At 40.8% G+C, this 12,272-nt stretch overlaps 1 protein-coding gene across 1 annotated transcript; it reads right to left on the bottom strand.

Moving 5' to 3' along the window:
• Positions 1 to 5,101: 5,101 nt before the first annotated feature.
• Positions 5,102 to 7,287, bottom strand: LOC145492656 (uncharacterized). The gene is made up of 2 exons (XM_081472074.1): positions 6,464 to 7,287; positions 5,102 to 6,373 (listed from the first exon to the last, which is right to left on the bottom strand). Exons 1-2 carry the CDS (start codon positions 6,554 to 6,556, stop codon positions 5,102 to 5,104), a joined length of 1,365 nt encoding a protein of 454 aa, XP_081328200.1. The 5' UTR covers positions 6,557 to 7,287.
• Between the last annotated feature and the right edge of the window lie 4,985 nt (positions 7,288 to 12,272).

The following is a 12,272-nucleotide window of genomic DNA, read 5'->3' as shown; positions in this document are numbered from 1 at the left end:
CTCAAAATACCGTGACTAAGCTCCTTTAACTCAAGAAATGAACTTATAGCTTCATAGTGGAACATAGAAATTATATAACAGAAACTTAAAATTAGCAGTTCTATATCGTGTTCATATACATGAACATATACATGTAGAGTATCACAATCAGTCTTCATATTAGGACTACAATTAAATGAAACTACTAGACCCCATCATAAAGGTACACAAAAGTTGAACATGTTTATCTGTCTCTACTAATAAAATACAAATCTTGCAATGTTTATTTGAAGTATAAGCTATCCTAACTGTTCCAGCTTATACCTGTTGAATTTCCATTCGGTTCTTAAAATGGTGGTTATCATGCTGTACTTCTACCACATGTGTGTCCTGCTGCTATAAAGATTGTTATTTATAACTCAGCAAAAATTGTATAATCTGTGTGTATAGGAGGCTGCTGGCTAGAATGTCTCCTCTTTGCTTTTATGTGTTACATTATGGTAGTCAGTATTTCAGTGGACTTAATAAGAAAGAAAATGCTCCTAATAAAAGCAGTGTTTATCTTGATTATTGTTGTTGTATTTTGTTGAAATCTATTTTCAATTATGTAATAAATATTTATAATTTATAAAATAATTTTAACAGAGAGCAAATTCAGCCACCTACAGTGTAAAGGGTGGAGGGCGTGGTGGCCTCATGGTTAGTGTACTTGTCTCCGGATCAAGCGGTCCAGGTTCGAGCCCTGGCCGTGGACATTGCGTTGTGTTCTTGGGCAAGACACTTTATTCTCACAGTACCTCCCTCTACCCTCTCTATAAATGGGTACCGACAAACTTAATGCTGGGGGTAACCCCACAATGGACTAACATCCCATCCAGGGGGGAGTGGAAATACTCCTAGTCGCTTCATGCTACAGAAACCGGGATAAGCTCCAGCCTGGTGGGCCACTTGGCCTGTATGCAGACTTGACCTTTACCTAAAGGGTGTCAATAAGCAACCACTTGACATCAGAGCCCATGCATCAAGGATGTTTATTTTCCTGTTTTTCACTGCTGTACCAAGAAGAACTCCACAATGATCAATTCCTCTTCTCTTTTTATTCAACTAACTTTTCTACTTTCATCCAATTCACCAATGAGGTGGCTCACAGGAGCCTTTGATTGTGTCCGTGGTCTTCGACCTGACCCGTCGGGTCGACGAAACATCTCCGAAGCTTACGCTTAAGCTTCTTAACAAGCTGTGTTGTTAGGTCACCCACGAATGGGATGGTAAGCCAGATAGTTGAATGCTGCTTGTTGTGGGAGGTGTCGATGGTAGTAGGATCTGGAGCCCTGTTCTGTGCATTTTAGTAATCCGATCAATTAATAAGTTCGCAACACGTTTAGGAAAACCGATCCACGATAAAAACTTTCTTATTAGCTTGCGCTCGGTTTTAATTTTGTTGGGAGTGCAGATTCGGTGTACGCGGTCAATCAGTGCTCTAATCCAAAAGATCTTGTGTCGCCAAGGGACAAAACTTTCAAAGTTAGTGTACTGTCCAGTAAAAGTATCTTTCCTGTAGATGCCAAGACCATCACTAGCGATGTTGATGTCCAAGAAGTGCGGAGTGGTATTTTCGAATAAGTCAAAGGTAAAGCTTCCTGTATGTCACCTCAGTCTGAACTGAAGATGATATAGAATTATATCGAAATATTACTAGTACCTCAACAATTCTGTGCATTTGTTGCCTGTATTATAGACACAATGCATTTACTCGGTATCACGTTTATTCTTTCTCTCTTAAAACTATCAGCGGGTAATGAATTTTGGTAATTTATTCCCCTCAAGGAAACTCGAATCCCTTTCGAGGGATTATCCAGCCCTTTCGAGGGATTATTCAGCCCTTTCGAGAGATTATTCAACCTTTTTAAGGGATAATTCAACCCTTTCAAGGGATAATGCAGCCCTTACGAGGGAGTACGCATCCCTTTCGAAGGATTATGCAGTCAGAGCACAACGCAGTCAATTCACCGCGATTACATGAGAGTAGTGGTATGGGCTAGTCCAGTACAGATTTGACAGGTATTGTGATGCAAATGAAAAGGTATTGTTATGGAAAGGAGTTCTATTGTTTTCTCGAGTTTGACGTATCCATGGTAGCCAGAAGCCCCGCCCCCTATGACGTCATTAATCTCGTTTCCATGTTGACCGAGTGAAAAGCCTGGTTTCTAACATAAACCAAGTAATCACGCAATTTTAAAGTTAACCATTAACTTTAATATCAAATGTTTCCCTAAAATTACAGGACAGAGCCGTGTGCAACTCCCTAGTGGATTGCGCTCCTTATGAATGAAACTATTTACGAAAGTGTTTACAAATGGCAATCATGTCCACGTCCTCATTTGTTATTCTTTCATAGCCATAGGGATATGTTTTGAAGGTGTAGGGATCTATCACTCGTTTTTCGTACACAAGCTGGTACTTTTTCGTCTGAGAGGCTGTGGTCAGTGAGTACTCTTTGGAGTTTCGGACGATGTGATAAGGCTTGTAAATATCAGTTTGTCGCGTTTTCTCGAGAGGGCGTTGAATTTCGTCTAAAACATTTTGCCGCAACACTTGATAATTTAACTGCTTGCTACCTTCACTGTTTAAAGAGATTCCCCTCACTTTGCATTCTTCTTTTTCTTTCTTCGTGAGGTAGCCATAATTTTTCGGTCCCGCGGACGCAAATTCAGTGATGAAGTCGTCTTCTCCCAACTCGTCCTTGAAATCATCGAGAAAGTCGTCAAGGGGAGGATTGTTTTCACGAGGTAAACTGGAAAAAATAACGCTGTCGGTGTCTGTGTACTGTACTCGTTCTTGTAGCATGTCCAGAGCTGCATACAAACGAAGTCGAGCCCAACATGTCGTGAAACAAGCGATGAAAATGTTGAGGTTTGGTGAGACAGGTTCGTCATTCGATTTCAGTTACAGTGAATTTCAACGATGTCTTCAGACAATACACTCACGTAGCAAATGTCATTTGCATCACTTTCATGGAATGCACTGAACCTCATAGGATCTCCGAACTCTTTGATTTGAGTTTTGTTGGTGCGCTGGCCAAACTTCCCCCACATGGAATTTAACATCATTTTTGCAAGGCTACGTTTGCCGGGATTCTTTTCAATGTTGTTGCGGTTGAGTTCGATGCCCTCTTTCGCTTTGTAGGATCTCAGATGTTCTTGCTGTTTGACGGGATCATCGCCTACATGAGCTGGCCAGCCGCTTGCCTCCTCTTTAATCTTTAACCATGTATTTACATAGTCTTTAAAGAGACCTTTCCTCGTTTCAGAAAAATGCCACAGTTCGTGAATGTAAGTTATTTTGTAGCCCTTCTCAACGGCTTTGTTCAGTTCGGGGGTACACCATGTACCTGTAATTTGTCTTTCACTGTCGCTGTGACTGCAAACCCAGGACCGTTGTAGCATTGGTTTTTCCATCTCTTCTTGTACACAGGCTCTACATAGCGGGAATGTCAGTTTACCATTTTCACGCAGCGGAAGTACTGGATGAAACAGTTTTTCTGGAGGTAAGATTGTGACCTTGGCAATCCCGAAGTAATTTTGGATGTCTGTGTCTTCCGGCTGAAATATAATTTCAGGGTGGTCGACAGGATACTCAGCATTCTTATTAATGAACGGATAGAGAGATGTAAAATCATAGTAATGAATCTTCTCTCCTGAGGCGATGTAAGCCAGATGACAGACAGTTTGACAGCGTTTGTTCGTCCGCCGCAGAAGGCATCACGGGGATTTAGTGGCTCCACCAAATCGAGGCTGGCTACAAAGTTCCTGACGTACTGCCTTTCTTCTTTCATTTTCCGCCAATCACACTCCCACATTTCGATGACGTTGTAACCTTTGTCACGCAAGAATTGTAGTTTTTCCTGGGTGCAGAGATACACGTCGGCAGTGCAGCGGTGCTCTAATCTAAGGTGTGTTTCGGATCTGTTGGGATAGCATTTACGACAGCCATGCCAAAAGCAACCTTGAAATTCGTAGACGGTGTTCGTAGTTGCATCGTAGCCGTTCACGGTATAGCGACTGTTGGGGATACGGTATTCCCCATCATTTACAACATGTTGAATTCTCCCACTGATCTGACTTTGTTGCCACAGTAGATATTCCATGGCAACTTTCGACTGATTTGTTTTTAGTCGCCAACCGTGGAGAGGCTCGGAAGCAATTGTGTTGGCTTCCATTCGGTTTTGTCGCAGGTCTCGATTGCATGCCGAAGCTATAGTAATATGACTGAAGGGGTCAAACTTTGTCTCTTTTTCAAAAAGCCGTTTGAAAGTAAGGCATCCCTCCTTCAGTAATTTCACGTCCGACTCGCAATATTCCAGCGATTCTTTCTGGAAATCGAACACTACATTCTCAGCTCTTTCTTTATCATGCCATTTCTCGAAGTCTTTACGGCCGTTGACAGACATTGATTCAGGCATGTAAAATTCTTTCTCGGGAATTGGTCCCACGTAGTCTTGATTTTCAGGCGTGTTAAACAGGTGAGGAAAATAGCCCTTCTTTAACTCTGTCAATCCGAATGTCTTTGGAAATGCAGAAAGCGGCATTTGAAAAAATGACAGAGAGTCAATTAAGTTAATATTGTCAAAGGTTAATTGGAGAAGTTTAGCTCCATTTCTGATTTGATTGAGGACCCTGTGTTGGCGATGATATTCCTCCACGACGAAATAGGAGTCGTAGCCAGAAAAGTTATGGGCCAAAACAGTTACATTGCGCGTGTCTTCTTCAGTTAACGTATCCAGCCATTCCAGGAAATCACGAATGCAATCTTCACCTTTGAAGTGGAGTGGACAATTATCATCCTCAGTTTCCGCTATTAAAAGATTAGGGATGTGTTTGCCAGTGTCTTGCATCGCCTCAATATCGAAGAAAACGAGAATGGGAGGCTTTTCATCATCATCATCATCATTACCATTATCCTCTGCTTCGGCTTCGGTTCGTTGCTTGCGTTTTTTCTTTTTCTTTCTCTTCTTCTTTTTTTCTTTTTTCTCTTCGGTTAACTCTTCCGGTGTTTTAGGTATCTGAATAAAGCATCGGTGGCTTGCGGCCTCTATGTACTCGTGGCAAGAGGGACAGTCTATTTAACCGCATTCATGTTCTTGTTGCTTCTTGAGAGCCACCAACAACTTTTTACAGCTACGACATTTGCGGCGTTGACTGCAAACACTGATGTTTTTGGAGTCAGCGGTTTTTCCCTTGTAGGATTTCGTCAGATGATTTTGAAAACAAACATCACCATAAAACATCCGCTTACAGGATCCGCAGGGTGTAGCTGGTGGTTGATTACGACACCTGGCCTCTGTAAAGTCCTCCCATCCCGTTTGTAAGCAGGAAGAACAATGATCAGGGTTGTTTTCACAGGCGTGTTGACCTGCGTTATTGTAGGGTTTGAGACACCTTGCGCAGAAATAACTGTTACCAAAGAACCCAGGTAACGTAGTGATCACATTGTAGTGTTCATTATCATACAACAGTACCAATTGTTTTTCCTGAGGCTTTCCAAAAGAAGTCACGCTATAACCTCGGGTAGCTTCCACAAGTAAGAGCTGATAATTGTTCAAGGACGGCGTCAATGCAAATCTAGTGAGTTCCTCGTAACCGCATTTTCCCATTTCTACATTAGCTTCTATATGCAGCTTGATTGCTTCATTTCTCTGGATAGAGACACCTCTTCTGAAGCTGTTCCATTTAGGGTGATCATCCACTCTAGCTTTAGCTGTCACAATAACGCGGGCGCAGCATAGTTCGTCTTTGTTATCGATACTGATGACAGAACCTTTCAAACGTTTGAAAGTTTCTGGATTAGAATGTCCAGGTTTCAATTTTCGTTTCTGACCGCTACCGCGAGGAGATGTACGAACGTGTGTAAAAGATAATTGAAACGAATCATTCATTTCAAAGTTCTCGTTTGAGTTTAACACCTGTGACATTTGCTGCAACAGACTGTCGACACGATCGCTACCATTTAACCATTCCCCCGCCGGTAACCCTCGATAAGCATAGCTGTTGACTAAGCGATTGCTGGCTAAATTGAAGTAGACACGATCAGCGGCTGGTATCCTGTCTCGGAGAATCAAATTTTGGATTGTTCTATGTAATCCATCAGCAATTGCTGCTGCCAAGTTTTGTTGAGGTATAAATTGTCCCACCTGACGAATGTTGGAGGTGTCGTGACGCTCTCTAACACCCATTTTTTTGCTGTGACTATCTACGTACGGGTTGAGTACAAATTCGAAGCGTCCAGGTTCTGTGGTAGCAAGACTTCCCCCTATTTGTTCTTGATTAGTGAGTTGACGTTCTGTAGCCTCGGCGACATTTGACAAAATCGTATCATCGATAGAGTCGTCAAGAATCTAAGAGAAAATATAAAATAAAATAAATAACCCGGTTCATCACACATTAAGTACACAAAATGTATTTTTGTTACAACGTATTTAATTTACCTGTTGGAAATAACTGTTTTCTGGTCCATTCTCAATAGCAATAATGGCCTCCAACAATTCTTCATCGCTTATATCCTCAAAGTGGCTTGACATGGGGCGAAAATCTTATCCAGAGAAACAAACGTTTAGTCAACAGTCCACCATCTGCAAATGATTTCTATATAGCGAGTCCCAACTTTATTGGTGTCGTTAACTAATCATATTACAGAAAATGTCAGCACATTTCCAACATCCAATCATATTGCACAAAAACGACATCATATTTTCAACCACCAATCAAGTAACATATGACGTTATTGATCTATCATAATTACATTCACACACGCAGACCACCCGAAAAGTTTACTTAGTTTGTTAATTTAATTTTCCTGTAAATGAATAACAATTACACAACTCGCATGAAAACAAATGCCTTCATTAGTCTTTTAGCGTCCGTTCAATTCGCCTTAAAAGATAATAGCCTATTCAGTTAAGCTAACAGAGTCTAATCATTCAACGTTTAAGATAATAGTCCATTGTCACATTCTTGCGTTAAGTTTTCAACTCGTATGCAAATTTCGTTATCCCCGCGGCCAATGGGACAAATTATTTGCATCGCGCGCTAAACTTAAATTTAGGAGTAACGGTTCCATTGTAACTTTAAGGTTTATAAAATACGATCGGACGAACGCTATAGCTTTGCTTATCCTAAATCCGTCCAGTGTTACTTGTGTTATACTGGTAGAACGTTTCCAAGTCCGTCAGCGAGCTATTCAAAATCAAAAGAACTTCATTTCAAAAACCGTAACCGCCTTCGAATTCCAGACCTGATATAAAGGATTACAGCGAGCTATTCAAAATCAAAAGAACATCTTTTCAAAAACCGTAACCGCCTTCAAATTCCAGACCTGATATAAAGGATTACAGCGAGCTAGTCAAAATCAAAAGAACATCTTTTCAAAAACCGTAACCGCCTTCAAATTCCAGGCCCGATATAAAGGATTACAGCGAGCTATTCAAAATCAAAAGAACTTCTTTTCAAAAACCGTAACCGCCTATAACCTCCAGGTCTGATTGAATCACGTATTGATATAAAAAACACCAAGGTTCATTATCGTTTCCATTCATTATCAGTGACTATTCAAAATCAAAAGAACTTCTATTGAATGCTCATACCCTCCTTGAAATTCCAGGTCGTGATTAAAACATGTAGTGGTATTGAAAAGCACAAAAGCTTATCCTTTCCATTCAATTTCAGTGACCTAATTCAAAATCAAAATAATTTCTTTTCAAAGTCCTTAGCCGTCTTCAAATTTTAGGTCTGATTAAATCATGTAAGTTAAAGTATGAAGTTATCTTTTCCATTCAATTTCAACGACCCATTTCAAAATAACGGTACGGATTTGTATTCGCCCGACATGTACTCCAATTTCAAGTTATATTTATTACCTCTTGAGAATCGTTGTCTTGGTCCCAGTTCTCAATAGAACGGACAGCCGCCAAGAGTGGTTCATCAATCAAATTCATTGCTGGTTTTGAGGACGCTGTCAAACTGAATTTTATGACGCTGCAGTTTTGATAATCGATTTTGTGAATAATAAGTGCGCGTCTCCACGTGCTCGAGCACAAAATTAAAAGAACTGGGGAAAGAATGTTGGACCATTGACTTTTATTAATGTGGTGGCTCCTAAAAGAGCCGTTTGGTTCTTACCTACATAAAGTCTGTAGGATTTTAAAAGGTGGCCATACCTTGCTTTCTCTGCTTCAAGAAGACGTGATAAGCTCTGGAGAACGGATACGCCGTAATGACGCGGAATTTGTCGCCGTACGATTCCTTCCATGAAAAGTAAACGCAAATCTCGTCCGTGGGATGACCCCACGGACAGACTCCGATGACTTTCTTCATTTTGAATACGTACATGTAATAGTGGCCATGTCCCGTCTTGTAACCTTCTTCGACGATTTCATAATCGTCACTATCGACGAAAGTTTTCCTTGCCAGAAAGGCCACAGTTGACGTTAAATTAAACGTCCGCAGGAATTTGGATGCATTGAGTTCCTTATCCAAATCCACGTGCCTTTCATTTATGTGCTCAGCATGGTCGTGAGATAGGATAACGTAATCGTTTTCAAAACTGACCGCCGTTTTTCCACGAGTGAGAATGAGAATATTTTTTCTCTACTATGCCTGATCTTTTATGAGCACACCCAAGTTGAGTGACATGTACCATCTATGTTTAGCGAGCCAATCAGAATAGTGCGACGCTCTGTCGAACCAATCAGATTAGTGCATTATGGCGGCATGAACGGTGGGGTAGTCTTTGAAATACCGTGCCTTTGAAAAACCCGTCCTTTTGAAAAAAAAAATCCGTCACTTTGAAATAAGCGTCGCGCTAGCTAATATTACTTCACGCAAATCGAGTGAAATCGAGTCCAGAGTATTTTACAGTTTTCATTGCAAAAACATGGCGCAACGTCAATCCCGAAGGCTACGTGGTTTCGATGCAGAAATAGTGCCGGAAACTGCCCGCGACAAACACTGTGTATTCTGTTTGACCGATGAGAACCATGGTTTCAATATTATCGGAGGAAATGTCTTACGCTCCCCATGCTGCAAGAAGTTCGCCCACCGCAGTTGTCAAAGAGAATGGGAAAGAAACTCGCCTCTGTGTCCCCACTGCCGAAGAAAACTAGGTGACGAACTCCCACCTGTGGAACTTAATGAACCTCGTAACAGAGAGGTTTCACCGCGACAGCGAGCAATAAACGGTCTTCAAAAAGCGATACAAGATAGGGAAGGACTCGAACGACGAATTAACGCGGTAAGTTTGACTTTTTATATATATACATGTCAGTTTTAAGGTTGACTTGACTACCACGTGCGTCCAGTGAGTGAGTGATAAACCGACGCTAGTTTTGTGCGCGTGGCACAAAGTCAAAAGGATTCCACATACACATTGTTGCTACGTGCTTACGAATGCCAAACATTAATCGTACGATTTTTTTCTCTTCAGTTCAAATTTGGCTACCCGCTTCCTGCAGAACATGTTCGATTTCTGATGGAGAGAATCTTATATGGTCTGATCCATTCACCATTCGCTCAAATTAACGTTATGATAACATTAGCAATTTGTGACACTGATACAGAACTTAATCGAGTCTATTTTCGCATATTTCTGGACTATGTTTTACCCGAGGAAATTCAAAATTATTGCAGTATTTTTATAGTGTATCACCAGCGCGACATTTATGATTACAGGTTAGAAAGCATTATATTAATGTAGTTTTTTCTTGCTTTGTTTCAGTTTCATTTTCCCTACCACATCAGTACGGATAACATTGTGACGGTTTTTAATGTTTTAGAGAGTGTCATCCAAAACATTGATAGGAATGTTTATCATGTAATTTTTTATGTTGCGACTTGCCATGTAAATAACCTTTGGGATAACATTCGTTTTCGAGAGTTTGTTTACTATTTATTTCCATGGGAAGTGAATCAAATCATAGAATTGTATTCTCTTTCAACCGACATGCATTTAAATAACGAGTATGTAATTCATTCAATGGATGTTTCTTAAGTTGGGCGCATCGATTCTAACATAATTCGGGCGTGTTGCTACTAGAGCTCACACATTGTAACTAGGATTTTGATTATAAACTTTGCTTTAAAATGAACACAGAGTCTGATATTTACTTTGTCAACTTTTATTGAATAATAATAACACGAGCGTCCAGTGAGTGATGTTTATCAAAAGGTATTGTTATGGGAAAGAGTTCTAATATTTTCTTTAGTTGGACGTATCCATGGTAATAGAAGCCCCACTCCCTTTGACGGGTGAGGAATGACGTCATTAATCTCGTTTCCGTGTTGACCGAGTAAAAAGCCGTCATTAATCTCGTTTCCGTGTTGACCGAGTAATAAGCCGGTGTAATGACGTCATTAATCTCGTTTCCGTGTTGACCGAGTAAAAAGCCTGGTGTAATGACGTCATTAATCTCGTTTCCGTGTTGACCGGGTAAAAAGCCTGGTGTAATGACGTCATTAATCTCGTTTCCGTGTTGACCGAGTAAAAAAAAGCCTGGTTTCTAACATAAACAAATAAATCACGCAACTTTAAAGTTAACCAACTTTAATATCAATTTTTTCCCTGAAATTACAGGACGTGGAAACTGATTATTTACATGACATAAGTTTGAAACCATAACCAAAACGCGTGACACTCGGTCATGGAACAATGGTGAATATTATCATTTAAGTGAAAACCGCACCTCGCTAACGGTTTTACAATCGTTTGTTTTAACTGTTCGTATTTGGGACAACCCCAAGGTTCTAAATCGAGACAAGGAATGTTCAGTTTGTTTAACAAGTCTTTTTCAACATGACCTCCTTTGTAGGCTACCACAGTTCTTTTCCCCGTCTTGTATTGGTTGTACAAGCGCAGTAAGACAATATCTGCTTGATCTTGCTCATAAGCTCTCTCTTGGTAACGGGGTTGATAAGTGAGTCCGTGTATTTTATGCTTTGCAAAGATCACTGTCTTTTTATCCTTGTGAGACAAGTCTTTGAGTGTTGCTGGCTGGAAGAAAGCATGGCGTCCAAAGTGTTCATTCCAAGAGTAATAACCCATTTCACGCACTTGAATTTTTGCACAAAAAATACCTCTAAGTCTATGACGAGACATAAGCTGTCCTTAACAGAAGCCATGTTGTTCGAGACTGAAAATTTAATGTCTCTAGAGTTAAGTTTATGGTATGTTTTAGAACCAATCAACGTTCTTGACGTGAATTATCTTGATTGGTCTAGTTTACACGGGAGACTAATGATCGTGCGGTCTTCTGTTTCCAGCGAAACAATCGCAGCTCCAACGACCTTTTTTATTTTGTTCCCTGACCTTGGCCATGACGCGTAACGTATACAAGTCTTCACGAAATTTCCTTTCTTTTTTCGGATCGAAAAGACGCCCTTTCAATTCCCGCGGAAATTCAATGATGTCGGGATGGTCTGCTACGCAGAAGATGTTGACCTTTTGACATTCGTCCCACAACTCTTGGTCAAAGGGGGTGCCAGGTTCGGAGATCAGGTGATCTCTCACTATCTGCTCATCGCAGAATCGGTTAGATTGCTTCTTGTAGGGCAATTGTCCTAGCCAATTGGACACATAATTCTGCCTGTCGGGTTTGAATAATTCATGCGGTCGTGGGTAACCTGCGTGATTGGAGGGGTGTTGGCTCTCTAATAACCAGGCTTTGACTTTCTTACTCGGTGTTTGATCGACACACTGGAAGAACTTACAGTTACGTTTGGGACAAATGAAGAAGAGACGTCCGGTGTTTTTTTCAGATTGAGACTGGGACATTCTCAAGGGAAGTTCACAGTAGCACTGCATTTTGTCCAACTCATTCTCGAGGTAGAACTGGTGCAATTGACGTTTTGCTGAGTCTATGTAACACTCTACACGATCCGCACCACAGGACACGAAACACTTGGCAACAGGACACTTGTAATACTCCCACTCTCCGTACTTTGTGACAGTCTTTTTCTTCTGTAAAGCCTCAGACTCGTGTAGTGGGCAACGGTACAAGATCTCAGTATCTACTCTTGTAATTGGTCTTGGTAGTGGTGGTGGTGGTGGCGAATTCCCGAAGGTGTTGGCAGACGATGCGACTCTCGGTAAATCGTTCCACTCCTTAGTAATACCGTCTAAGAATTCATCAGCATTGAAGTCTTCGCTACTCATCACCACATCAATATGCTCAGACACTATTGAAAAAAAATTATTTAAACATTGACTTTTTTTAAAGTTTCTAAAATATGTTACTAATCTAACAC

The sequence above is a fragment of the Orbicella franksi genome, chromosome 7 (assembly GCF_964199315.1).
Source record: "Orbicella franksi chromosome 7, jaOrbFran1.1, whole genome shotgun sequence".
Lineage (NCBI taxonomy): Eukaryota > Metazoa > Cnidaria > Anthozoa > Scleractinia > Merulinidae > Orbicella > Orbicella franksi.
The sequence above is the reverse complement of the archived record's forward strand: the minus strand, read 5'-3'. Positions and strand labels throughout refer to the sequence as shown.

Excerpts from the sequence above, each read along its gene's own strand:
- LOC145492656 (XM_081472074.1), bottom strand. The coding sequence starts at position 6,556 with ATGTCAAGCCACTTTGAGGATATAAGCGATGAAGAATTGTTGGAGGCC. Across the intron at positions 6,374-6,463 it reads AAAACAGTTATTTCCAACAG|ATTCTTGACGACTCTATCGA; the intron begins GTAAATTAAATA and ends ATTTTCTCTTAG.